Below are 25,888 nucleotides of genomic sequence, written 5' to 3'. Positions count from 1 at the left end.
TCAGTTACATGTTATGATGCTCCAGATAGAAGAACGGAACTCAAAATTTAAACACGCTTGCTCCTAGTTCAAGGCTGTCTATAAACACTGCTTTTGAAAAACTGGTTTATCTCTTGACTGTACCTGTGAGCCAAACTGTGCAGCCACGAAAGCCACCTCTGGTCCCCACCACCTGACCCCTCTTGTTCCTGCTGACATGGTGAGCTTGATAGGTGACATTAGTCGCTCTCTGCATCCCCTGGAAAAAAAGAAAGAAAGAATGAATTCAGGCTCACCTGAGTCCTTTAAAAGGTAAACACATATTCCCTGCAAACATACAATTACCATCCTAAGGAATATGCCGAAAGCAAGGAAAAAGATGAAAACTAACAGTCTTTTTTTCTTCAGAGCATCTGGCACAGTGTTTAGTCCTTTACATACATGAATTAATTTGACACTCACAGCCAGCCATGGACACGGCAACTCTTACTACTGTGGTTTTATAGATGAAGACGTCGAACCTGAGAAAAGTTAAATACTTGCCCAACTTCCCATAACTAGTGAGGGGTGGACTCCAGAGCCCAGTCTCCTCACTCATTCATTCATGCAACCATTCACTCACTCAGCCAATATTTACGGAGGCCCTACTAGTACACCAAGCGAACAGAGCAGGGTCCACACCCTCGCTGAGCTTACATGCCACTGGGGAGACAAGCCAACTCAGTTATAATGTCAGAGAGTGACAGTACGCTGTAGAAAATAAAACAGGAGAAGACTGGCAGGGGAGGTGGGGGCTGAGTGCCCCTTATACGAGACGGTCAAGACGGGCCTCTGAGAAGCTGGCATCCGAGCAGACGCCTGTGTGGAAGAGGTGTCTGCTGGGCTCATGAAAGGCATGGTGAAAAAGTGGAATGTATTGGTTATTATTTGTGGTTATTTCACAAAACAAGTAAACATAACTGTTGTTCTCCCAAATTTTCTTCTTCTTAAACAAAAGGACATAAAATTACAAAGGCCTCAAAGGATCTGAACAGGCATTTCTCCAAAGAATAAATACCAACAATGAGTAAACACATGAAAAGATGTTCCACCTCATTTGCCACAGAGAAATGCAAATCAAAACCACAGGTAGTGGGCCGGCCCTGTGGCCGACTGGTTAAGTTCACGCGCTCCACTTGGGTGGCCCAGGATTTCACCGGTTTGGATCCTGGGCATGGACATGGCACCACTCATCAGGCCATGCTGAGGCGGCGTCCCACACAGCACAGATAAAAGGACCCACAACTAAAATATGCAAATACGTACCGGGTGGATTTGGGGAGAAAAAGCAGGAAAAAAAAAGAAGACGACTACTGGCAACAGTTGTTAGTTCAGGTGCCAAGGTTTAAAAAAAAAAACTTAAAAAAAAAACACAGGTAGATACCACTATACACCCACGAGGATGGCTGGAATCAAAACTACAGACAAGCTCCATGAGGGCCACGGTGGGCTGGCAGCCCACATACTGAAAACAGAGGAAGACAGGCATGGATGTCAGCTCAGGGCAAATCTTCCTCAGCACAAAAAACCAAGAACAAAAAAGACAAGTGCTGGTGAGGATAAGGAGAACTGGAATCCTCACACATTCTTGCTAGTGGGAAGGTACAATACCATAGCCACTTTGCAAAACAGCAGTTTTGCAAAATGTTACATATAAAGTTACCATATGACCAAACAATTCCACTCCTAAACACACTCTCATAAGAAATGAAAACATGTCCACACAAAACTTGTACGTACACGTTCATGGCAGCATTACTCATAAAAGCCAAAAAGTGGAAACTCAATTGTCCATCAACTGATAGTCAGATAGATAAGATATTTTAAAAATTTTATTATATATCAACACAATGGAATATGGTTTGGCAATAAAAAGGAACGAAGTATTGATACATGTTACGACATGGATGAGGCTCAAAAACATGCTAAGTGTAATTCCATTACGTGAACCTCCCAGAACAGGAACTCTATAGAGACAGAAAGGAGATTAGTCGTGGCCTCAGCCTAGGAGGTTGAGGGGGAATGGAGAGTGACTGCTAACAGGCACAGGGTTCTTTCTCGGGGTGATCAAAATACTCTAAAACTGATTGTGGTACGGTTGCACAACTCTGTGAATATACTAAAAACCAGTGAACTGTACATTTTAAGCAGGTGAATTGAATGGTATGCAAATTATATCTCAAAGCTATTTTCTAAAGAAAAAAAATGAATCACATAGCCTCTATTCTCTCTTCCTATGGAGCAAAAACAAAATTTAGTTTCTTTTCAACAAGTTATGTCTTCATTAAATGTGTCAGCATTGTTTTGATAGGGTGTTTGTGTATGATACTGCTATGAATCTTATTTTTCAAGACAGTTTTATTCATCAGTCATTCAAAAATATTTACTGAATGCACAGTACACACCTGACCTTCTTACAGGTGCTGATGAAACAGAAGCCAACAACACCAACAACAGCCACTGTCCTCACGAGCTCATCGAGTTCTCACTCCTCGAGCAGAGGTTCTCAGAGTGTGGCCCCTGACCAGCCCCTTCAGTGTCTCCTGGGAACCGTCAGCAACGCAAATGCTCCAGTCCTGGCCCAGGCCTACTGGGTCAGAAACTCTGGGCTGGGGCCCAAACAATCTGTATTTTAAAACCTTCCAAGGGATTCTGATACAAGTTCAAGTTTGAGAACCACTGGACTAACAGGAGAGATAGGAGGGTACGGGTACCACCAAGATAAATAAGTAAATTATATAAGTTAGATAGGAATAAGTATCAAAGAGGGAAAAAAGTAAATAAAGCAAAAAATGTGAAGAAACATCAGAGGAGTGATGCTGAAAATCTGGACAGGATGGTCAGGGAAGGCTTCACCAAAAAGAGGACATTTAAGACCTTTGATGACCTCTCGGGGAAGCACCCCCCAGACAGAGCGACCAGCAAGTGCAAAGAAAAGTGGAAGAGTGACTAGGAAAACCTAAAATGACGGGGGACAGCCTGAAGGACTCGTCTGAAGTCCATCATCATGAATTTAAAGCAAGACCAGTCACCATGACAGCGTATTTTCAGCAGCCACGTCAGTGGCACAGGCAGAGGCACGGAATGTCGGAGACGATCCATCCAGGGCTGTGGTTTGGCCCAGCAGTCTTCAAAATGAGGAACAGACAGCCCTGTAGGTACATAAGCCTGGACTTCATAGAACGTATTTCCATCCAGGTCTCAACTCTCTCATGTCCTCCTTTCTAAAACTGGTCTGCCGGAGAAGGTCCTGGGGTTTGGGATCTCTTTTCCCACCTCTCCCCCCACAACACTCCTCATGGACAGGGGAGACGCACCCCTGCCCCTCGGAATCCGGAAGGGGAGGGGGAGCAGCGGGGAGGGCCCTGCACAAGCTCCCCAACGACACTTGCAGAACCTGTCTGACTCGCTCATTTTGTCTGGGGACTCTTTCCAAGTCACTCTGCTTTCAGGCAAGAAGAAGCACGTATCTAATGAATTTAAATTCATGTTGGGTCTATAACATGTCGTCTGCTTTTCTTACTAAATTGAGTAGAACGTACAGAAATTATCTGACAAGCTATAAGCTGCTGAGGATATGGATGAGAGAGAAGACAGCATGCGCAGAGACCGCCCGTTGTAATCACTAGAGAAGAACGCTCTCCTGGGGTGTCTTGCCACCTACATTTTAAAAGATTCTCATAGCAAACACCCCGGCAATGTGAGAATAAGGAGGCTTATGTATGTTTGATATTTTTCATATTAAAAAAGATTTGCCACGTCCCCCTCCCTCCCAGCTTTTCAGAGTAAATCAGAGAGCACTTTGTAAGGCTTCTGGCACCGCAAGGTGGTGGGTGTGCGGTGAACCGGGCGGAGGGCAGAGGCCGCTCGGCAGGCAGTCTTCTCCATCCCCTTCCTCGTCCACCCACTCTGCCCAAATCCTTCCTATCACCCTGTGGGAAAAACACAACACGGGTGACTCACCAAGGGCCTAGAGCAGGTTGTCTCCTTCCGACTCCACGGTCCTGTCTCAGAGCCTTCAGTGGCCTAGTTTCTATCCACAGGGCAGAGAAATTGGGCTCACGGCTTCTTTCCTAACAATCTGGGTGGTTTGCAGCAACAGTCACCTGGCTTTTGTACACACAGTCAGGCAGTTCCCGGAACACTCACTGCCCGGCGCACTCGTCTGATATCTACAGACTGTTTGATATGTTTAGATGTCTTTTGTGCATACACGTTTTGACCTCCTTAGGAGGGTCGGTCAAGCCCTAGGAGGTAGTTCTTTGTATTTTCCACAGTGCTAACCTCCTTTCTTGTTCCTAGTCAGTGCTCACTAGAAGTTAGATACAAGGCATTTATTTCAAAGTATGACTTGCAAATGAAATGATGACTGAAATTAGAAATCTTGTCTAGCAGAAGCAGGACAACTCATTTCCAGAGAATTCATTCCCTTTCTACATGTGGGACTAAATGACTCTCATTCCTTTTACCAGGCTATTGTCACATGGTGTCTGATATCTGTGATGTGCATTTCCTGTGCATTCCACAAACTTAACTCGCAGACTGACTGATAACTAAAACCTTTAGCTCAGTTACTGATAAGTGAAATTAGTCTTTTGAACATTAACAAGTCAAAGACAAACAGCAAAAGTGAGGATCGCACATTCCTGGCCATCACTCCCCATGCAGAGGCATTTTTTTCTCTCCAACTATTCTGTTTTAAACATTAAATAATATTTAAATATCTATTTAATCGATTTTTTTAAAATATCAGTATTTTCAGAGGAGAGGATCCTGGAGGACCTCCAGGTGGGAACTCCAGACCTAAGAGATTCCTAGACGTCAGAAATGAGTCAAGGACTCCTGTTCATTCAGTATTTGGTCATTGCGGATCCCCTCCAGATACTAGAGACAAAACAGAACAAAATATTTCAGAGAAGGACACCAACCACAGACAGAAAAAGAAAATACTACACTGTGACAGACCCCTGCCTCCCACCATGATGAGAGCAGGGCATTCTCCACACATATGAAGGGGGTTCAGAGACCGGACAGCCAAAAATACACTAATGTCTACCTCAGAGGTTGAAATAAACTACTAAAACCATGTGAGAATGCACACAAAAACTCGTACATGAATGTTCATGGCAGCATTATTCACAACAGCCAAAGAGGAGAAACAACTCCAATGTCCACCAACTGACGAATGAACAAAATGTGGTCTATGCACACAACGGAATACCATTCAACTACATAAATGAAGAACTGATCCTTGCTACGACATGGATGAACTCTGAAAACATCACGCTAAGTGAAAGAAGTCAGACACAAAAGGCCACACACCATAAGATTCCATTTATAAGAAAGTCTAGAATAAAGAAATCCAGAGACAGAAAGTAGATTACTGGTTACGGGGAAGGGCTGGGGGGACAGGGAATGACTACTAAGGGGTACAGGGTTTTCTTTGGAGGTGATGAAAATGTTCTTAAATTAGATATTGGTGATGGTTGTACAACTCTGTGAATACACTGAAAACCCTGAGTTGCACAATTAAACATATGAAAGATAAAGACATAGGGAAGGGATGCAAGCATCAAAAAAACTAGAGAGAAGAATAGGGAAAGGAGCCTGAACAATGGCTGCATTCATCTAAAGCCAGAAACAGGACTTCTATCAGTAACATCTAATATTTTCACTATTTATACTCAGTTAAAACTTATTTGGTAAAGGACAATGTCCTTAGGAAAGGATATTCCACAAAAATAGTTACCACGCAGGTAAATACCAAAAAGAAATGTTGTTCTCTTCATTTGAACTAATTACTTAGTAATTTGCTTTCAAAACAGTCAGGATTGGGGTTTTACTGTCTTATTGACAGGTATGCTACAGGTAAGTGACCCATCTCAGAGCAAGGGATGGTAACTTCCAGGCTGGTGGAAGAGAAAATGCTATTATCAATTGGATTTTATTGCAAATTACTACTTCTGCATTTCAGACTTAAGTAATTTTCCCCCCTTTTTCTTACTCAAAGCAAAGCAGAGGTTTTCTCAACTTTAGCATTAAGGACTTTTTGGACCAGATAATCTGCTGTGGGAGCTGTCCTGTGCATGGGGGGATGTTCAACAGCCTTGATGGCCTCTACCCAACAGAGGTCAGAAGCACCACCTCCAACTCATGCAAGTGTAACAACCAAAAATGTCTTCAGATATTGCCAAACACCCCCTGGGGGTGGCAAAATTTTACCTGGTTGAGAACCACTGGAGCAGAGAACTACTCCTCAAAATTCAACACAGAGCCAGGCTGGAGAAGCTTATTTCACATGTCAAACTTAGAGAAGCAACTATGCTAAAGAAAGGCTAACATTGCCGGGTCCTCTGTAAGAAGCCAGGGCTGCAGAACTGCCCAAAACGTGATTCCAAAGTAGCCACTATCTCCTGAAATTTCCTTGCTCTGAAAAGAAAGTAAAAATAAATACGTGAATAAATAAATATACAGATAAGTAGGAAAAAAATGTTGGTAGCCATCCCCAAGTTACTATCTAGACCTGCCCTGTCCAAAAGAACTTTCTGAGATGATGAAAATGCTTTATATTGCGCTTTCCAATACAGTGGCCCCTAGCTACACGTGCCAATGTCAACTTGAGATGTGGCTAGTGCAACTAAGGAACAGACTTTTTTACTTTAAATTTAAGTTGCTACATGTGGCTAGTAGCTACAGGACTGGACAATGCCAACCTAGACGGTGCCGTCATTCTTGTTCCTGTTGTTAGTCAACATCCAGAGTACAGTCTTGATAGAAATCCAGCTTTCCCTATGTAGGCAATTTTTCCAGCACCATCTCCCTGGCTTCTGGAGTAGGGAAATCACTGTCTGCCCCTGACACAGCCAGGCCAATGCTCTGAAGAACATACAGTCGTGCACCACATAACAACATTTCAGTCAACGACAGACCACATATATGACGGTGCTCCCAGAAGATGAGTCCCACACAGCCTAGGTGTGTAGTAGGCTGTACCAGCCAGGTCTGTGTAAGTACTATGGGGAGGAGGAGCTTTTCCCCTACCCTTTTAGGTTCTTCTGTCTGGTCTAAGAATTAAATTGACATGAGACAGATTAACAGGAATAAAACAAACAAGAGTTTACTAACATGTATACATGGGAGAAACCCAGGAAAACTGAATAACTTGCCAAAACAGCCAAAGCCACCACCTTAAATACCATCCTCTGCTAAAGACAAAAGAAGATGGGGGTGGGGAGAGTCAGGGACTTCAAAGGGAAGGAAGGCAATTCACAGGTAGGTGAAAAGGAGCAAACGATTGGAAAACAAGTGTGTGTTTGGCCACAAATAAATGGAAGAACAGAGAAGGGAGCCCAACAGGCTTTTCTGGGTTCCTCCCTGTCCACCATTTAGTTCATGTTATGCTAAGGTGACAGCTTGCTTCCTGAGACACGTTTTTTTAATCTGAATTCTTTTAGGCAATTAAGGGGGTGGTAACAAGAAAAACTTCTGAGTCTTTTATTTCTTAAAAATAATCAGCCTAAAATAATCCTCATGTTAGAGAGACACGTTTTGGCGTGGCAAATTTTGTTCCCCTTCAGTCCACTCTATGATGTTTGCACAACCACGAAATCACCTAACAACGCATGTCACAACATATCCCGTCATTAAGCAACGCACGACTGCACTATCCTCTGGTTTGGCTTCTGATATGCTGTGTGTTCCATTTCTGCATTCCTCTTTCATTTTTGCACCACCTCAGTCTTCCCCAAAATCCAGAACGGGCTGCTGGCCTTCTGTGAAAGGCATCTAACAGTACAAGGGACAAACTGTTCAGAAAAGGTGGAACTGGAGAAAGGGAAAACTATCTCATTCATTTATTTGTTTGCTTTCTAATTAACTCTCTCCCAGGTAGAACATACTATCCATGAGAACAGGACCCTTTTCTGTCTCTACCACTGCATCCCCAGCACCTGGAACAAAGACACATGCAAAGCAGCTGTTAAATATTTCACAAATCAATGAACCGTAACAACAAGAACACCTGAGATAGTGCTCACATGACAGGCACCATCGTGCTTTAAATATATGACCTATTTAAACCTCACTAAAACCCTATGAGGTATGCACTGTTAACTCCACTATAAGGTATGTTTTATTATCCCCATTATTACAAATGAGGACATTGAGGCCCAAGGAGTTAGGTAAGATGCCCAAGATCACAAAGGTGGTAAGTGACAAAACTATCATCTGAATCCCACCACATATGGAGCGTCTTCTCTTTCTTAAGCTGTGCTAAGACATGAATAAGTTATCTAAGGCTTTTAAGATCCAAGCTTACTCTGGTAGCATATCTTTTTAATAATCTTCTATTGATTATGACAGTACTGAACCTATAGTATATTGAAAAAATATTTATGTTGAAATAGTATTTTGGATATATTGGGTAAACCAAAACATACTATTGAAATTTATTTCAACCTGTTTCTTTTTACTTTTTTTAACGTGGCCTCTAGAAAATTTTAAATTTTAAATTACATACGTGGCTGACTTTATATTTCTGTTGGATAGCACTGAGCTATAGACTATCTCTACTAAGGCTGTCCCTTCGAATACAGCATGCTTTAAACTGGATCCACCACTAAGAAGCTTTATGCCGTCGCTGTGCCTCACTTTCTTCTTTTATAAAACGGAGATATTACTTCTAATAAAGAAGATAATGTAACAATAAGAGCTAATACACAACACTTACTGGATGCCAGACACTGTTCTAAGCATTTTTCATAGCTTAACTCCCTTAATCTTGACAATATCCCTGTGAGGCCACCATTCCCATTTTATAGATGAGCAAACTGTGGCACAGAGAAACTGAGTGAGTACCTAGCCAAAGGCTACATGGTTAGCAAACAGTGGAGCCCAGATTCGAGCCCAGGCAGTCAGCTCTGCGTCTTTGCTTCAAACCACTGTCTCTCGTGACACCTACCTAAGAAATGTTGCAAAGATTCAGTAAGTTAATTTAGGTAAAACATTTCAGATGTACCTGGCACAAGGTAAACTCTCTCCAGTGTGTAACTACTATCCCCCTCACCCCAGCCCCTAACCTACTTCCTAATCTCCTTGCTCGTCACAACCTTTCTCCTCACTCTTCCTTGAGTGTTTTTAATGCATCTATTCCTCTACTCCCACCACCACCTTAGTCTGGCCCTTCTCCCCTCAACCTGGATGAATAAATAACGACAAGAACACCTTAACTAGTGCTCATGCTCCAGGCATGCTTCAAATCTATTAACTCATTTAAACCCCACTGTAACCCTCTGTTCTCCAGGGCTTCACATCTGGGCTCTAACAGAGTCTAAGCTCTTCGGCAGACTAGTCCTCCTGGAATACCAATTTTGTCATGTGCCTATTAGTTAAATATGTGAGAGGGAAATATGGTGGGCGTTCCCTATTGGGGTGCAGAAAGACTGACAGGGCCCAGAAAATTAAGAATTTTAGCCTCATGAAAAATCTCCCACAGAATCAAGCCTTAACACAGCAGCCAAACATTAACAACTACGTAACCTAGCCCCATCTTATCTATTCAATGTTATCCCACTCTTCAACAAAAACTCTCCAGAGTAGTTAAACAGGGCTCTTCATTGTTCCTGGAAGAAAAATTAACAATATTAAGTCTTATTCCCAGGCTTTTATCACAGTTCCTCTCTTCCTCAGAAATCTGAGCACATTTCTTCCCCGAAAACCCCCCCAAAACACCCAAGCTAAGATAATCTCTCCTCCAAATTGTGATAAAACTTGTATCTCACACCCATACATACCAACCAGTCTGTGGTCCGCAATGATACACTCATCCCCTGGTAATGCCACTGACAATCCCCACCAGGCCATGGGCACCAGAAAGCAAGCACGGAGGCCCTCATTCTTCATCTTTTCCACGTGGAGCACAGTTCTCTACAGAGAATATGCACTTATTTGGCAAATGGAATAGTAAATAAATGAGCTAGGGATGGTGGAACAAATTATCTGTAAATACCCTAATTTGGTCAACCTCATTTCCCTAACCAGGAAATACTCAAGGTTACAGGAGCAATATCAAACGTTTCATGGCAGTGGTTTCAGTGCACTTTCAAATCCACTATCTTCTTTATCCCTCAAAACAGCCCCGTGAAGTACACACTACACGCTTCTTAAGTCAACGGAGGTTTAAAAAAGAGCACACAGCTGGTCAACGGCAGGGCGGAACCGAGGCCAGGCCAGCAGTCCAGTGATCCTTCAATGCTGTACTTCGCCTCTCATCTCCCTTCCCTCCTTATCATCTGAGGAAGAGTCAAATAACGAGGAGGAGACAGGAATCAGGTGAAAGTCCTTGATGACAACAGCTATGTAAATTAATGACCGCAAATGAACATCTGCCTGAAAGAGCTTCATCTTTCCTTGACTCAACAAGGGTAATGACGCATTGAAACCTCCTAATTTTGTTGTACCGTGAAATAAAAATTTCTATCTAAACCTAAAACCAGTGCTTTTCCAGACGCCTAAGTTGGACACCACGCCCCCACCCCACCCCGCTCTGCACTTACACTCTTAGCTCGAGTCTGTTTCTTACGCAAGAATAATTAGGGAAGGAAGCAAGCTGATGAGGACAAACCCCTCGACCATCAGAGCCAACTGGCAGTCGTTGCTAAACGTTATAAACCATTAGTCTTCCCACACCTTACTGACTCCACGAATCGAGTCTGTAAAACCCCATGTTATTTGCCGGATATTCCAATTCAACACCGAGCCACAAAGAACCTCAGTTCAGGGCAGCCTCAGCTCATGAATGGCCACATTGTTGGGGACTCTCCCTCCACACTGGAACTCAGAGATGGCAAGACAAGGAGATGGACTAACTGCACTGGCAGAGCCTGGAAAAACCAGGAGCGCGCGGCCGGCGCCGCCCCCGCTCCTCCGCAGACCTCGAGGCCCTCCCGAGGATGCGGGCGGCGCCCGGTCGGGGTGCGGGTTCCAGCCGCCGCCAGCCCATCCAGAGATGCTCCCCGAGGTCTCCTCGCAGCCGCGGGGCTGGGGAAGGGGCGCGCTGCCCACCAGAGCGAGTCGGCCCGCCAGCAGCGCGCCGCCCGAACCCCCACCCCCGCGCCGCCCCGCGCGCCCCGCGCCCCGCGCCAGCCGGCGGCCTCGGGTACCGCCCCCGCACCGGGAGGATGCACGGGAGGCGGCGGAGACGCGGCGGCCGCGGAGCGGGCTCAGACCGAGCCCCCGGAGGCGCCTCCGCTCCACTCACCCAGCTCTCCGCGTCGTTGCTTAGCTTGACTTTCTTGCACAGGCTCCCGGGCACCTCCATGGCTGCAGCGCCGGCGCCGGGCTCTCAGAACCGGCGGGGCAGAGCTACCAGGACGCCGGCGGGGCAGGGCAGAGCCGGCCGGGCCGGGGGCGGGGCCTTCGCGTCGGGACTGGCGCGCGCTGACGTACGCACGCGCTCGTGCTCGCGGCTCCGACTACGCCGCGTGGCGGCCGCGCCTCCGAAGTGGGTCCGAGGCAGAGGTACGTGGGGCGGGGCGAAGCGAACGCGCCGGACGCTCCGCCCCCCTGGTTCTGAGGAAGGGGCGGGGCCTGGGAAGGCTGTCGTGGAGCGTCCCCGCCTGCAGCCCTGCGCTGCGCATGCGCAGAGACTGGGCTCGCGCCCGGCTGCGTGGCGTTCGGAGGAGCTGCTGACGCGGGGTTTCTTCCGCGTGAGCCCCGCCCTGGCTGCTGTCGCCCCCGCGTCTGTGCCTGTCCCAGCTTGGCCGGCCTCGCAAAGGGAGGCGTTAATGGGTTTACTGAACAGCTCCTTCTCCACTCGTTCCGCTTTGCTTCAAAATCCTGCTCAACGCACGATTTCCTTCAGCAGCCCGCGCCGGACGCCTGGCCGTCGATAACGGACGTCTCGAGGGGCGCGGGTTGCTCCGAGGAGACCGTTCGACGCCCCTCAGCGGCCCCGGTCCCGCCGAGCCGTGCCCGGGTCCCCGCCGTGCGGCCGTCACGCCGGGGCCCACACGCCTGAGACGGAAGCCGCGTCCGGCCGCCCCGCCGCCCGCGGGGGCGCAGCTCTCCCTGGGGACCCATCCGGGGCTGTGTGTGGAGCCCAGTTCTGCCGATGACGGAGGGGCTCGGGTTCCCGGGTCCGGACGCCACATGCCGCCTCCGCTGCCGCCGGCGTCTCCGCGAGGCCCGGCCCTCGGAGAGGGAAATGCCGTTCGGAGTCGCCGTCGGGCTCTAGGACGCTCACTGCTCGCGAGGCAGCCCCTATGCCTAGGCTTTTTCGTGGAAAGACTGTTTTTTAAGGCAAATGTAAGTTTCCATTGATACTGTCCATTTAGATCCATGATTCCTGGTGTGGGTCGCACAAATGGGCCTGAAACATCTTGTCAAAGGAGAAACAAGGAGAGTGTCAAAAACTGCTGGGATTACGTCAGAAGGGCTCAGGAGCCAACTGGAAGGAGCCTCCCCGTGTCAGCGAGGGCACAGAGACAGTCACTGAAAGACACTGAAACAAATCAAATGTGTTTGAATCTAAGTATTCATAATGGCGACAATTAAAAAGAACTCAGTTGTCCCCTTGGAGGATGCTAATGAGCCGACTCTATTTTGAAAACCGATAAAGAAAGGGGAAGCACTGGGCTTTCACCTCCATCCCCTGCGCCGCTGTATGTCAGGTGATGAACAAGTTGATGACAGGAGGTTGGCCTCTGTGGAAGTACAGCTAGCAAATGAAGAAGGAATGGTAAAATTGTAATGTGACCACTTTACACCTCCTGATGATTTCGTAATGGATGAAAACAATGATCCTCAGTGGCTGTTATCATGAAAATAACGTCAGAACTTTTTTGCCTCTTGATGAAGTATTAATGCAAAAAAAAAAAATCTAATCTGATTCTAATCAAGCATTCAGGTCTAATTGTCCATTTGCAGTTAATGCAGAGGAAAGAGGAAGATGTAAAATTACCACAAATGAAATCAGCCAAATCCAAACTGTGGAAAACTCTACATCATAAGTGACTTGAGGGGGCCGCCCCATGGCACAGCGGTTAAGTGCGCACGTTCTGCTTCGGTGGCCCCGGGGTTTGTAGGTTCGGATCCTGGGTGCGGACGTGGCACAGTTTGGCACACCATGCTATGGTAGGCGTCCCACATATAAAGGAGAGGAAGATGGGCACAGGTGTTAGCTCAGGGCCAGTCTTCCTCAGCAAAAAGAGGAGGATTGGCAGCAGTTAGCTCAGGGCTAATCTTCCTAAAAAAAATAAATAAGTGACTTGATTCTTCCATAATTCCATTACAGGAAAAAAATAAGTGAGGCAGAACTAAAGATTAAAAGAAAATTGAGAGAGGTATCAAGCAGTTAAAATATATGGAACTTATTTGAACAACGATTCAAATAAAAGAATACTTTTTTAAGAATGTATGTGGCAATGGGGAAGTTTAAGGGGTCCTTGTGTTCTTGATAGTAAAGACTTACTTGTTTTGGTGTGATAATAGCATTAGTATTCTATTTTTTAAAGGAGTAATTTTAGGCTACATACTGAAAGATTTATCAATGAAGTAACAATGCCATAAATATTCAGGAAACAAAATAGGGCTCTTGGAAATTAAAAACATGATACCAGGAGTAGAAGAAAAGGTGAAGATACCTCCAAGAATGCAGAGCAAAAATCTGAAAAGATGAGAAAAAGAGGAGAGTTTAAAAAAAGAAAGAACAGTCCAGGAAGTCCAACATCCAAATATTAGGAATTCCAAAGAGAAAACTCTTAGGAGGAAATAACCAGGGAAATGGTTCAACAAAATTTCCTAGAACTGAAGGACTTGAATCCTTCCATGAATGTCTAGCTCAACAGATAAAAGTTGCACACACAAAGCATAGCACTATGAAATTTCAGCACACAGTCCCCCAGTGTTCTGAAATTGTTTGGAAATCCTACAAGCTTCCAAGTAGAAGAAAGAGAATTCACAAAGAAGTAGGAATAAAAATGGATTGAAGTTATCAAGGAAAACACTGAGAGCTAGAAAACAAGTGGAACAGTACCTTCAGAGCTCTGAGAGAAAAGTATGTCCAATCTAGAATGTGGAATCATCAGATACCCTTTCTGAAGGAAATGATGGAGGATATGCTCCACCAAAATGGGAAGAGAAAGACATGGCATGCAGGGTTTTCACACAGGACACAGCAGAAGGAAATTCCCAGATTGATGGTGAAGGGAGATCCCAGGATGACTGCTGCATACCAGGTCTAGAGTATATGAGCCAGAAGACTCTCCAAGTGGTTGGAAGGCCCTTGGGAAGCCTTGTTTAGGAAAATGAGGTTAATAGAGCATCTGATAGGATTGAGTATATTGACTATATTGATTCAGACAACTGACAAAGAGTTTGGGGTTAAATTAGTGATAACTACTTAGAAAACTAAGTCATCAAAAAGGACACATTTATTGTACCCTCTCTGTACAAACTATTTCAGGGCCATCAAATAGTTGATGAGGGAAAGTTCACACTGATAGAATTTTAGCTAATAAATGCAGAAGGAATATTGGCATTTAAAAATAATTTTAAACACCTGATGAGGTAATTAATATAGTCAATAATCGTTAGTGAGTGCTAAAAGTACTAGGTGAAGAGTAGCATGATGGTTGATTTTGTTTATCGACTGGGTCATGGGGTGCCCAGGTGTTTGGTTAAACATTATTCTGGGAGTGTCTGTAAGGATGTTTCTGGGTGAGATTAACATTTGAATCAGCAGACTGAGTAAAGCATATTGCCCTCCCTAGTGTGTATGGGCCTCATCCAATCAGTTGAAGGCCTGAGTAGAAGAAAAAGAGGACTCTTTTGCAGGTAAGAGGGAACTCCTGCCTTACTGCCTTGAGCTGAGACAGTGGTCTTTTCTTGCTTTCAGATTTGAACTGGAACCTTGGCTTTTGGGTCTCAAGCCTACTGGCTTTCAGACTGGAACTTAGACCATCAGCTCTCCTGGTCCTCAAGCCTTTGGACTTGGAATGGAACTACATTCTCAGCTCTCGTGGGTCTCCAGCTTGCTGACTGCAGATCTTGAGACTTCTCAGCCTCCATAATCACGTGAGCCAGTTCCTTATAGTAAATCTCTTTCTATCCATCTATTCTATTGGTTCTGTTTCTCTGGGAAACCCTGACTAACACAGGTAGGAAAAGGACTTTTCTAATGGAGGGATCAGGCTCACCTCACCTGTGTCCACTGATCAATCTTAGCATCTTTAAACCTGGGACACCAGATACCAGCTACCATAAAATGGGATATAATAAGAAATACTCAGTACTGATTGTCTTAGTTTGGGTTGTTCAAGAACCAGGCAAGGAAAGAAGGATTCGGGTACAAGTCATTTATTTGGGAGGTGATCCCAGGAAGCACCATTGGTGGAGTGTGAAAACAATGCAGGAACAGGAAGGAAGTCAATAAAGAGCATGTTATCAAGCAGCCATTGTGGGCATCTTGAGCTTAATCCCACAGGGGAACTCTGAGAAACAGTGTTGAACGTGTGCTTCAGAGTATAGTACCTGAGAGGAGAGAGCTGGGGTGTTTATACAGCTCCCTTCCATCATTCTTCAAGGGCTCCTCCCAGGAAGTGTTCATTCCTAGTACTTTTGGATTGCAATGTGCATAGGTAGAGAGGGCACTGGTCCCAAAGGAAGCCCTCATGCAAAGGGATGGAGGTGTTAGGGCCAGCCCTGTTGGCTTAGTGGTTAGGTTCAGCACACTCCATTGTGGTGCCCCAGGTTTGCTTCCTGGGTGCAGACCTACACCACTTGTCTGTCCGTGGCTGTGCTGTGGCTGCAGCTCACATACAAAAAGAGGAAGATTGGCAATGGATGTTAGCTCAGGGCAAATCTTCCTCAGCAAAAAAGAGAGAGAGAGAGATGGGGATATACTCACAGGTAGAAGTCAGAATGGCATGCTCCACAATAATAGGGGCTGAGGGGATATGGATGGAGCACCAGAACTATTTGCTATAACCACTTAGGAAGTATTCTTTAAAAAGAAAAGAAAAAGCATGGGTGTGTTTCTGTACTCTTCTTTTTTACTTAAGGGACTACTTTTTAAGAAGAGAAAAATAATAAAGAACTTCATAAAGAAAACCACACTCACCCACAGAAAAAAAAAAAAAAGCTATCTCCAAAGTGAAAATATCATGCTGAAAAAGAAGGGTGATAATAGTTTTACTACGTGGCTCAGCTCTAAATCACACATACTTAGTCATAATAGTATAAACAATGAATGCAAACATTAAAGCTGCAATATGATTAGGTGGAGAGGTTGAGGAGATAGAAGGAGTGTGTGTGTGTGAGTGATTCTGTGTGTATCTGAGTGTGATAGTGATAGGAGAGGAAAGAGGGATATATCCTCATTTTCCATAGAGAGAAACCAATAGATACTGCCTAACATATAAAGACCAAGAATAGCAATACACCCATTATTTCAAGATATGGAGATACATACAGAGAGGATTAGCTAAAAGACTTAAGAGTAGTTGCCTACTTTTAAGAGAAGGAAAATTGGGGGAGAAGGGGAAGATGACCAACGATTTCTTTTTTGTCATAAAATTCCTTATAGAATTATTTGACCCTAAGCTATCTGGGTATATAATTTTGGCACACACATGCAAAAAACCTTTTTTTTTTAAAGAGTGAATTAGAGTCAAATGAAGTGAGCATGTGAGAACAACCCTTAACATGTTTGGCTTAAAAAAGGAGCAAAGTAATGAGACATAGCTGAAGGACAACCCAGAATCAGGATGGGATATTTTAAAAAGAAAGGAGAAGCTAGAGCAAACTGGATGATGATAAGGATGATCCGACAGAGAGCAGGAGAGTAGTAGATGGATGGAAGTCCTTGAGGGTTGGAATCCAAAGTACTAGTGAAGATGGGCCTTTGACGGTCACAGGTAATTCCTGCAAAATAAAGTAAAAGAGAAGATGAGCAAGGTGCCAGTCCATTTGAGTAGGTGGTGGGAAGAGGAGGGAGTTTCCCCTGAGGGCGTTTATTTTCCCAGGTAAGTATGAGGCAGAGCCTTTAGTGAGAGGGGACCATGCTTTGAGAACTATGGCTCTAAGTAACGAGTGGGCACTCCTAGATATCTATAACTAAGTAATTAAGCTTAGACACTGAGGTACTCTTCCCTCATAACTTAACCACGTATTCCCAAAGTCATCCAAACTGAGAAGAACAAATTAAATATTTTAAGCTAAACTGAGGAGCTATAAAAATTAGGAAACCCAGAGCAAAGTGTATTTTAACCCTTTGGGGAGACAGATATTCTCAGTAAGATGGTAATGGTTAAGTAAGTATGCTTGGTAACATTGTAAGTCACTGACCTTGGTAATATTGGAGCATGAGTCTCAGAAGGTCGTCAGGATGAACAGAATTAAAAAGATGCCGCACAAGCCAGAGGTAAATGGTCCCCAGAATCTCATTCACCTCCACACTCCCTATTGTTAAACCCCCGCCAGCTGAGAACCTGGGGTGATGACTTGGAAGCAGACAGAGATATTTGATTTCCGTCTGGAAGGAATCACTGCAGGTTCAGGAAAATTCCCTCCTACTCACTTCAAGTCTCTGGGACTTGCCAGGGGTCAGACAATAGAGGAAATTACCCCTCCAGTCAAGGCAGTTCCATTGCTTCACACTTTGCGTATGTGGAGAAGTATGAAGGCATATCTTCTCCACCGGGGGATTTGACTGAGTAGAGAGCAAGATAAGAGAAATGGGGCTGGGAGAAGCCTTAAAACATCACTTAGCAATTTCATCTGAAGCATTTCCATTGTCATTTTTTTCCTTAGAAATAAGCCCCCAGATAGTGAATTTCACAATACCACTTACTAAAAATTGTTGGGGTTTTTTTTTGAGGAAGATTAGCCCTGAGCTAACTGCTGCCAATCCTCTTCTTTTTGCTGAGGAAGACTGACCCTGAGCTAACATCCATGCCCATCTTCCTCTACTTTATATGTGGGACACCCACCACAGCATGGCTTGTCAAACGGTGCCGTGTCCGCACCCAGGATGCGAACCTGCGAACCCTGGACCGCTGAAGCAAAATGTGTGCACTTAACCTCTGCACCACCGGGCCAGCCCCATAATTGTTGTATTTTTAAATTATGGCTTGTCCATAATTCAAAGGAGATCTTCTTCACAGTAAGTGAAAATAATTTGCTAGAATTCTAGGTTTTCTACTAATTATATGACCTTGGGAAAATCATATAAACCTGAACATAAGAATTTAATCAAAACCACAAATTATCTTTAAACACTGTACTATTTCTATATGTTAAAGTAGCTGAGTAGTAAGTAATGGGAAGCAGCACCAAGCACAGCATATATTCTTTTCCCTGATTCTTTCAGCATAATTATGAGATTCATCCATGTTGTGCATGTGTCAATAGTTCATTCCACTTTATTGATGATTAGTATTCCATTGTATGGTGTTATGATTTTGTTAAATTAGCATTAGTTAAGTGGAGCACAGGGTGCCAGATGGTGAACTGCGGCTCAACAACAGACCAGAAGAGAAACTGAAATAGAGAAGTTTTATTACTCACAGGTCCTGGAGGATGTATCCAGCATTCCTTGAGGGGCCACATGGGGAGGTCAAGGCAGGGTGCAGGCAGAGAGAAGACTAGACCTCGGGTATGTGATTTATTAGGGTCCACAGGTGGAGTGCTCTGGGGTTCCCAGGCTAGGGCTGGATTGGTCAATTCAAACCAAAAAGAGTGGGGTTTTGGTAAGCTCCATGGGGGTCTTACGTAAGCAACACACAAGGGGAAAGTCTCAGGAGTCAGGGGAGACTGTTGATCACAAGGGCTGTTGGGGAAGTCACATCAGGAACTTACATTTGCTGTGTCAGTTAAAGGTCTCTGCAGGCCACCTGGCCAAACAAAATGGATGCCGAGGCAGCAACACTATGGAGCAGGGTAGCTGAACTCTTGACATATGGATACACCATGATTTGTTTATTCATCTGTCGAAGGCTATTTGGATAATTTCACTTTGGGGCTCTTACAAATAAGGCTCCCCTAAACATTCGTGTACAAGTCTCTGTGTGGACGTGTGCTTTCCTTTCCCCAGCTAAATACCCAGGAGGGAATGGCTGGGCCATTTGGAGGGCAGATGTTTAATTTTTTGAAAAACTGCCCAAACCATTTTCCAAAGTGGTTGTACAATGTTACATTCCTGCCGGCAGTGGATGAGAATTGTCATTCCTCCATCTCCTTGCCACCACGTGGTATGGTTGGTCTTTTTAATTTTAGTCATTGTAGTAGTATGCAATGGTATCTCATTATGTTTGAATTTGCACTCCCCTAGTGACTAATGATGTTAAACATCTTTTCATATGCTTATTTGTTTTTTGCGTATCTTCTTTGGTTAAGGGTCTGAACAGATCTTTTGTCTATTTTCTTATTGAGTTGTTTGTTCTCTTCTTACTAAGTTTTGAAAATTCTCTATATCTTCCATCACAAACATTTTATTTTTCATCTCTAGAAGTTCAACGTGGGTCTTTTTTTAAAAAAAAATGTCTTCCATGCCTCCATTTAATGTGAGCAATCTTTCCCCTACCTGTTTGAAAAAGGTAAAATAACTTTTAATGTCCTCAAACTACTAAATCTGTTTTCTGTATTCTTTGTATTGACTCATTTTTCTCATAATGGGTTATATCTTCCTGTCCTGTCTCCTTTTTTCTCCTCCTTATCCAGCTCCTGATATTGTGAATTTTGCCTTATTGAATGCTTAATATTTTTGTATTCCTATAAATATTCTTGAGCTTTATTCTGGGCCACAGTTCAATTACTTGGAAACAGTTTGATCCTTTCAAGGCTTGTTTTTAGCATCATTAGGTCGTACTAGAGCAGCCTTTAGTCTGTGACTAATTGTATCTCACCAGTCAGAATGCCATTTTGAGTACTTTGCCCAATGCCAAGGTTTTCCACATTGGCTACTGAGAACATGATCTATTGTCTGCTGGTGGTGAGTTCCAGGCATATTTTCCTTTGCTCCTTTTGGGTGGTGTTTTTTTCTATCCTATGTCATTTTCCTCACTTGTCTTTGCTCAGCTGGGCTTTCTGCCATCTCTGGAGCTCTCTCCTCTCAAGTACTCTGGGGTCTCTCCCAGACTCCCAGCTCCAATTTCTTAACTCAGGGGGAATGCTGGTCTCTGCCTGGGTTCCCCCTCCCTGCCCTGTAGCCTGGAAACTTTGTCCAGATACTAAGCTAAAGCAATTATAGGGCTTGCCTCATGTATTACCCCATGGCTCAGGGATCACTGTCCTGCCCTACCTGGTATCCAATGTCTGATCTGTTGTTTCATATATTATTTTGTTGGGGGTCTTTGTAGTTATTTCAGGCAGGAGAGTATATCCAATCTCTGACACTTTGCCCAGAAATAGAAGTTGCTTCTTTTTTTGCTGAGGAAGATTCGCCCTGAGCTAACATCTGTGCCAGTCTTCTTCTGTTTTGTATGTCGGTTGCTGCCACAGCATGTCCACCACTGAGTGATGTAGGTCCGTGCCAGGGAACCAAACCAGGCCGCCAAGATGGAGTGCGCCAAACCCAACCACTAGTCCATGGGGCCAGCCCCTAGAAGTTGCTTTTTTATGTGGTTACTTTTAGAGTAATAACTTCTTTTGTTTTTTTGTTTCACCATTTAAATGTACATTCCTGGGCAATATAATTTAATCTTGACAATTTAAAAAGTAAGATATGTCTTTAAAACCATTTTAATCTGTAAATGTACTTCTCCATCCTTTTCATTTCCTTATAGTTCACTAAAGGGGAGTGGGGTGCTGACCTCAGTAAATTTGGAAATGAGTGGAGTCTGTAAAACTAAAGGCAAAAGGAACTACACGTAAGCATTGTAGTCTAGTTGATAAGTCATTCCCCATGAGGATACAGGTTACAGTTCTGATGCTGCTATACATATATAATGGAACTGAACAATTACCTGAATGGGTGGCACAAAGTGGGAGCCAAGATTCTCACTGCTGGAGTGGGATAAGCAAAGGGTGGGGGTTGGGGGGAGGCTAGAATGATCCCTGTGGTAATGGATTAGAATTGGAGACATTAGTAAGAACTCATGTTTAGCTTAATATGGATATAAATGATTACATATAGAAATATTTATAGATATGAGTATATACATAAGTGAAATACACATGTATATTTCTTTACTCTGTCAGCTGAAAGGGCTCAAAAGAAACAACACCTCAGTAGCAATGAGGACACCTAATGCCCAGATCTTGGTTTCCAATACCATTTCCAATAAAAGGAACCAGAGCTTCTTGGAAAAATGGCTGATTCTAAGACTAGCAAAGAAATATACAAGATGAGCCTAGAATGTCTTGGAGTACCAGAAAGCGAGGAAGTACCAAAAAAAACCCCCCAAAAATAACAAAACACCGTATTCATGCAGGTCGGTCAAAGGAGCACAGGAGCCGAATGAAAGAGCTGCCAATGGCCAAAGCTGGAACAATTTGAGCAACAAAATAAAGTCGTATTGGATTATCACAACTGTAAAATAAATATCTATGGGCCCTTATTGATATAAATGAATGATTGAATAAATAAATAAATGGGGAGAAGAGAAAAATCTCCCATGCAGAAGAATTCTAAACAATTTATGCAAATACTTGACTCTCAAGGAGAGGGAGCATAAATCTCCACTCCTTAAATATGGACTGTGCACACTACCTTTCAAGTAGTGCATTTGGAAATGGGGAGAAAAAGAGTTAACTTCATGGTGAAGAAACTTGACAAAACTACTTCATCCAGGTGATCAAGATCCATATCAACAGTGATAAATCATGTTGATAGTATGTAGTTTTGATGTGCCATGATGAAAATGACACTTTACCTTTGTGATCCTCTCCAAAAACCCATAACCCCAGTCAAATCATGAGGAAAACAGACAAATTCCAGTAGAGGAATAAGCTGCAAAATCCCTGACCAGTACTCCTTAAAACTGTCAAGGTCAAGGCTTTCCCCACCCACCCGGAATCCGTGCTCTCTTTCCGGACCTGGCTGAGGAGCAGGCGCCATCATGGGAGTCGACATCCGCCACAACAAGGACCGAAAGGTTCGGCGCAAGGAGCCCAAGAGCCAGGACATCTACCTGAGACTGTTGGTCAAGCTGTACAGGTTTCTGGCCAGACGAACCAACTCCACCTTCAACCAAGTCGTGCTGAAGAGGCTGTTCATGAGTCGCACCAACCAGCCACCTCTGTCCCTTTCCCACATGATCCGGAAGATGAAGCTTCTTGGCCGGGAAAACAAAACAGCTGTGGTTGTAGGGACTATCACCGACGACGTGCAGGTCCAGGAGGTGCCCAAACTGAAGGTGTGTGCCCTGCGTGTGAGCAGTCGTGCCCGGAGCCGCATCCTCAAGGCTGGGGGCAAGATCCTCACCTTCGACCAGTTGGCCCTGGACTGCCCGAAGTGCTGTGGCACCGTCCTGCTCTCTGGTCCTCGAAAGGGCCGAGAGGTGTACAGGCATTTCGGCAAGGCTCCAGGGACCCCGCACAGCCACACCAAACCCTATGTGCATTCCAAGGGCCGCAAGTTCGAGCACGCCTGAGGCCGACGGGCCAGCCGGGGCTACAAAAACTAACCGTGGATTCTACCTTGTTATTAAGAAGATTTTGGACGCTGAAAAAAAAAAAAACTGTCAAGGTCATCAAAAACAAGGAAAGTCTGAGAAACTGTCATAGCCAAGAAGAGCCTAGGGAGACATGACAACTAAATGTAATATGGCAACCTGGATGGGGCCCTGAAACAGAAAAATAAATTAGGTAAAAACTGAGGAAATCTGAATAAACTGTGGATTTTAGTTAATGTATCAGTATTGGTTCATTAAGTGTAACAATGTCCACTACTAATGAAAAATGTTAACAATAGGGAAAACTGAGTATGGGGTATATGGGAACTCTCTGTACCATCTGCTTAATTTTTTTGTAAATAGAAAACTGTTCTAAAAAATAAAAACTATTTAAAAAAAAAAAAAAAGAATCCTGACACTCCAAAGCAAACATGTTTCTCTCTTGTGCTGGATCTACAAATGCTCAGCATCCATGAGCCTGTCCAGACCACAACAGCAGACAAGTACTGTTCACTCCTTGCCTCTCAACTTAATTTCTTCTCCCCCATGAGAATTGCAGCTGTGCCACTAATTGAGTTGATGTTCTGATGTCAATACTCTACCTCTTGTCACTGACATTCTAGACCTGGCTTTTCCGTGAACTTAAACTGAATTTTCTGAGTGCCATTCCCTGCTCCTTAGCACCCTCTCCTAATAAATACCCTAGGGAGTGATTGCATTTTGACTCCACCATAGTGGCCAGCAAACCTTTTTCCAGTGTTCCCTAGAACAGCTCTGCTTTAGTAATTAGCTAAATTTGGCACAACCGTTCCGGTTTCACTGGTGTCCGTGTGAGATCTCCTTTCATCTGTCACCTTCCTTCTATAATTTCCTCGTTATTCCTTTCTGGTAGTCACTGGGGGGAAATAACACGTCCAGAACTAGAATTTTCAGCATACATCTCTGAGATCCTTTATAAAGAAAAGTTCTCACCTATAGCCAGTTTCTTCTGCAGCTATTGATCAAAGAGTTTCCTACAGCAGTTGAAAAAACTGCCTGAACACTTGGTTTGCCAGCTGCCCCTGTCCTGCCTATGGTTGGGCCCCCTAGGAGGGGTCCCTCCTGTGTTTGCTTGCCTGTGAAGGGACATGTCATAGTGGCACTTCCCCCTGACCAGACAATTCAACAGAGTGTTTTCTTATTCTGAGTAAGAGAGCACCAGCCTCTCCCTGACATCGTGTATTAATTGGACTCTTTCAGATAGTGCAAAATAGACATGGATGGGCCACCGTTGGACATAGATGGGGTTTTATTCAAAAGATAGGAGGAAAAAGGGAAAGAAGAAGTGTTTTCAGCAGCCACACAACAGCATAGTGAAGAAATAGCACCATAGGGCTCCATAGAATGGAAGCTCATTTATTCTCTGCTTCTGCTGCTGCTGCTCCCGCCTCTAACAACTGACTGACTGATTTCCTCACGCTCAAACTACCCAAGTCATAGGATCCAATTTGGCCTGCCTATCACAATCCATTTAGGCTACCCCTGTTGGTCAAAGCTCTTGTGCCAGCGTATCTTTTAAGTTGCCCACCAGCCTGTAGATAGCTGCCTTTGAGTCAGGTGCCCATCTGGAGTCTAGTCACCTGCAACCAGGAGATGGGGTCGTGTAGTCCAAAGTACAACTAATTCATTAGGAAGCACCTACGTGGGTGTTGTAGGTCAGGAAGAAACTCAGAATCATGTACTCCTCTTTTACATAATAAACCTGTTTTTCCCAAAGTTCCTTCCTTTGGAAACATGGATTCTTTTAATGTTAATGTGTGTTTTGCAAAAAAGGGTCCTATGATAAATCTCATTCAACAAATATTTATAAGGGATTACTAAGTGCCAGACAGTTCTACACACTTAAATGTTTGGGAAATGCCAGGTTAAACAAAGTAAACATTTTTGTACTGCAACATCCTTAGTGTTTTTAGCACGCCATTATAAGCCTAAGAGAAGGGCTATCTTTTGCACTGTCTCCCAAATTTATTGAACCAGGTACACTTTTTCTGAAGAGCATTTTGTAAGCCTCAGAATACACAAAAGAGACATCCTGAAAAACACTTGATTTTACAATTGAGGATCCAGGAAATGAGCTTGTCAAGGACACGTACTGTAATAGCTAGTCTCTACAAGCTACCTCTTTTCCCCTGATGAACCACCGCTCCTGGTAATCACACCCTTGTGTAGTCCTCTCTCACATTGAATCCAGGCTGACAGAATGTGGCAGGAGTGACTGTGAGTCAGTTCCAGGCTTAAGCCTGATGACTTCAGAAGTCTGGCTATCTTGCCAGAAGAACACCATGGAGAGACCACATAAGGAAAGAGAGGATCTGGTACTCCATGCAAAGGACCAAGGAACCCAACCAATGGGAGAACCAAACCCCAAGGAGCTGATGCAATAGAGCCATTTCAGCCACCCATCATTACTCCATCCTAGCTGCAGTGGCAGCTGTGAGTGGGGAAGCCATCCTGGACGTTCCAGTCCTGGGGCTGAAATAAACAAGTCAAGGCCAAAACCAAACCCATGGAATGGTGACGCATAATAAAATGGTGGTGACTTTAAGCCACCAAGTTTTTTAGGCAGAAATAGGTAAATAAAAAATATATTAACTATTTTGGAAAAACATTGCAGAAACTTAATATATTGTGCCTGGACTATATTTGCAAATATGTGTCTGTTTCAGAAATGACCTATTTTTAGAGGAAATACATTAGATATTTATTTATAAATGCTTAATTTCACTGCCTACTACAATCATTTGCCTTCATTCACTTTTGAAAATAACCACTTTATCAAAAAAGTTAAAAATCAAATGAAGTTATACAATATTTAATCACAGAGAAGCCAATTGTGCGTATTTTTTGGAGTAAACAAAATTAAAATACTTTCCTACAATAAGGAACTAAGAAAAAATTGGATTGAACTTGAGACATGTATTTGTTTATAATAGGCAAATCTAATTTAAAAGCACATCTTCCTATTTAGGCTGCAACAAATATCAATAGCAATTAGGAAATTATAAATTTCTAACATAAAAACAAGGTCCTGATTTCAGTGAGGGAACATTATCCTGCTATTTACAAGCTTGGGGATACTAATTACTTACCCAACAGAAGATAACATGTTACACGCGGTTAAACACAGTCTCTTTCTTCCCCCTCCTCCTTCTTACCCGTTCGCTTCTGCCTAGCCTTGTCCTAATCTCTAATCCTTCTCTCCCTGGATGTCCACAATGCTA

The 25,888-nt window shown here is 44.0% G+C and overlaps 2 protein-coding genes across 12 annotated transcripts in view; one reads left to right on the top strand and one right to left on the bottom strand.

Annotated features, from left to right (window-relative positions):
• Positions 1–11,556, bottom strand: part of PAPSS1 (3'-phosphoadenosine 5'-phosphosulfate synthase 1) — an 88,907-nt gene extending 77,351 nt beyond the window's left edge. Inside the window, exons 1-2 of one of the 2 annotated variants that reach the window (XM_023636765.2) lie at positions 11,276–11,556; positions 124–238 (exon numbers count right to left, since the gene is read on the bottom strand). In XM_023636765.2, the coding sequence (XP_023492533.1) occupies positions 124–238; positions 11,276–11,335 (175 nt within the window). In that variant the 5' untranslated portion in view covers positions 11,336–11,556. Of the gene's footprint in view, positions 1–123; positions 239–3,981; positions 4,659–11,275 lie in introns of those variants that run through there. The other variant, XM_005607903.4, reaches the window with a different exon arrangement.
• A 96-nt stretch (positions 11,557–11,652) lies between these two features.
• LOC106782861 (large ribosomal subunit protein eL18-like) lies at positions 11,653–25,444 on the top strand. 10 transcript variants are annotated; one of them, XM_070261606.1, is made up of 4 exons: positions 12,019–12,321; positions 14,912–15,090; positions 20,799–20,882; positions 21,447–25,444. In XM_070261606.1, the coding sequence occupies exon 4, from the start codon at positions 22,074–22,076 to the stop codon at positions 22,605–22,607; it is 534 nt and encodes a 177-aa protein (XP_070117707.1). In that variant the 5' UTR covers positions 12,019–12,321; positions 14,912–15,090; positions 20,799–20,882; positions 21,447–22,073; the 3' UTR covers positions 22,608–25,444. The 10 variants fall into 10 exon arrangements, with proteins under 10 accessions (XP_070117700.1, XP_070117702.1, XP_070117703.1 ...); XM_070261605.1 differs by having other exon boundaries at positions 21,214–25,444; XM_070261600.1 differs by having other exon boundaries at positions 12,019–13,149.
• The last annotated feature ends 444 nt before the right edge of the window (positions 25,445–25,888 follow it).

Source organism: Equus caballus, chromosome 2 (genome assembly GCF_041296265.1).
Source record: "Equus caballus isolate H_3958 breed thoroughbred chromosome 2, TB-T2T, whole genome shotgun sequence".
NCBI classification, from domain to species: domain Eukaryota; kingdom Metazoa; phylum Chordata; class Mammalia; order Perissodactyla; family Equidae; genus Equus; species Equus caballus.
The sequence above is the reverse complement of the archived record's forward strand: the minus strand, read 5'-3'. Positions and strand labels throughout refer to the sequence as shown.

Excerpts from the sequence above, each read along its gene's own strand:
- LOC106782861 (XM_070261599.1), top strand. The coding sequence starts at position 22,074 with ATGGGAGTCGACATCCGCCACAACAAGGACCGAAAGGTTCGGCGCAAG.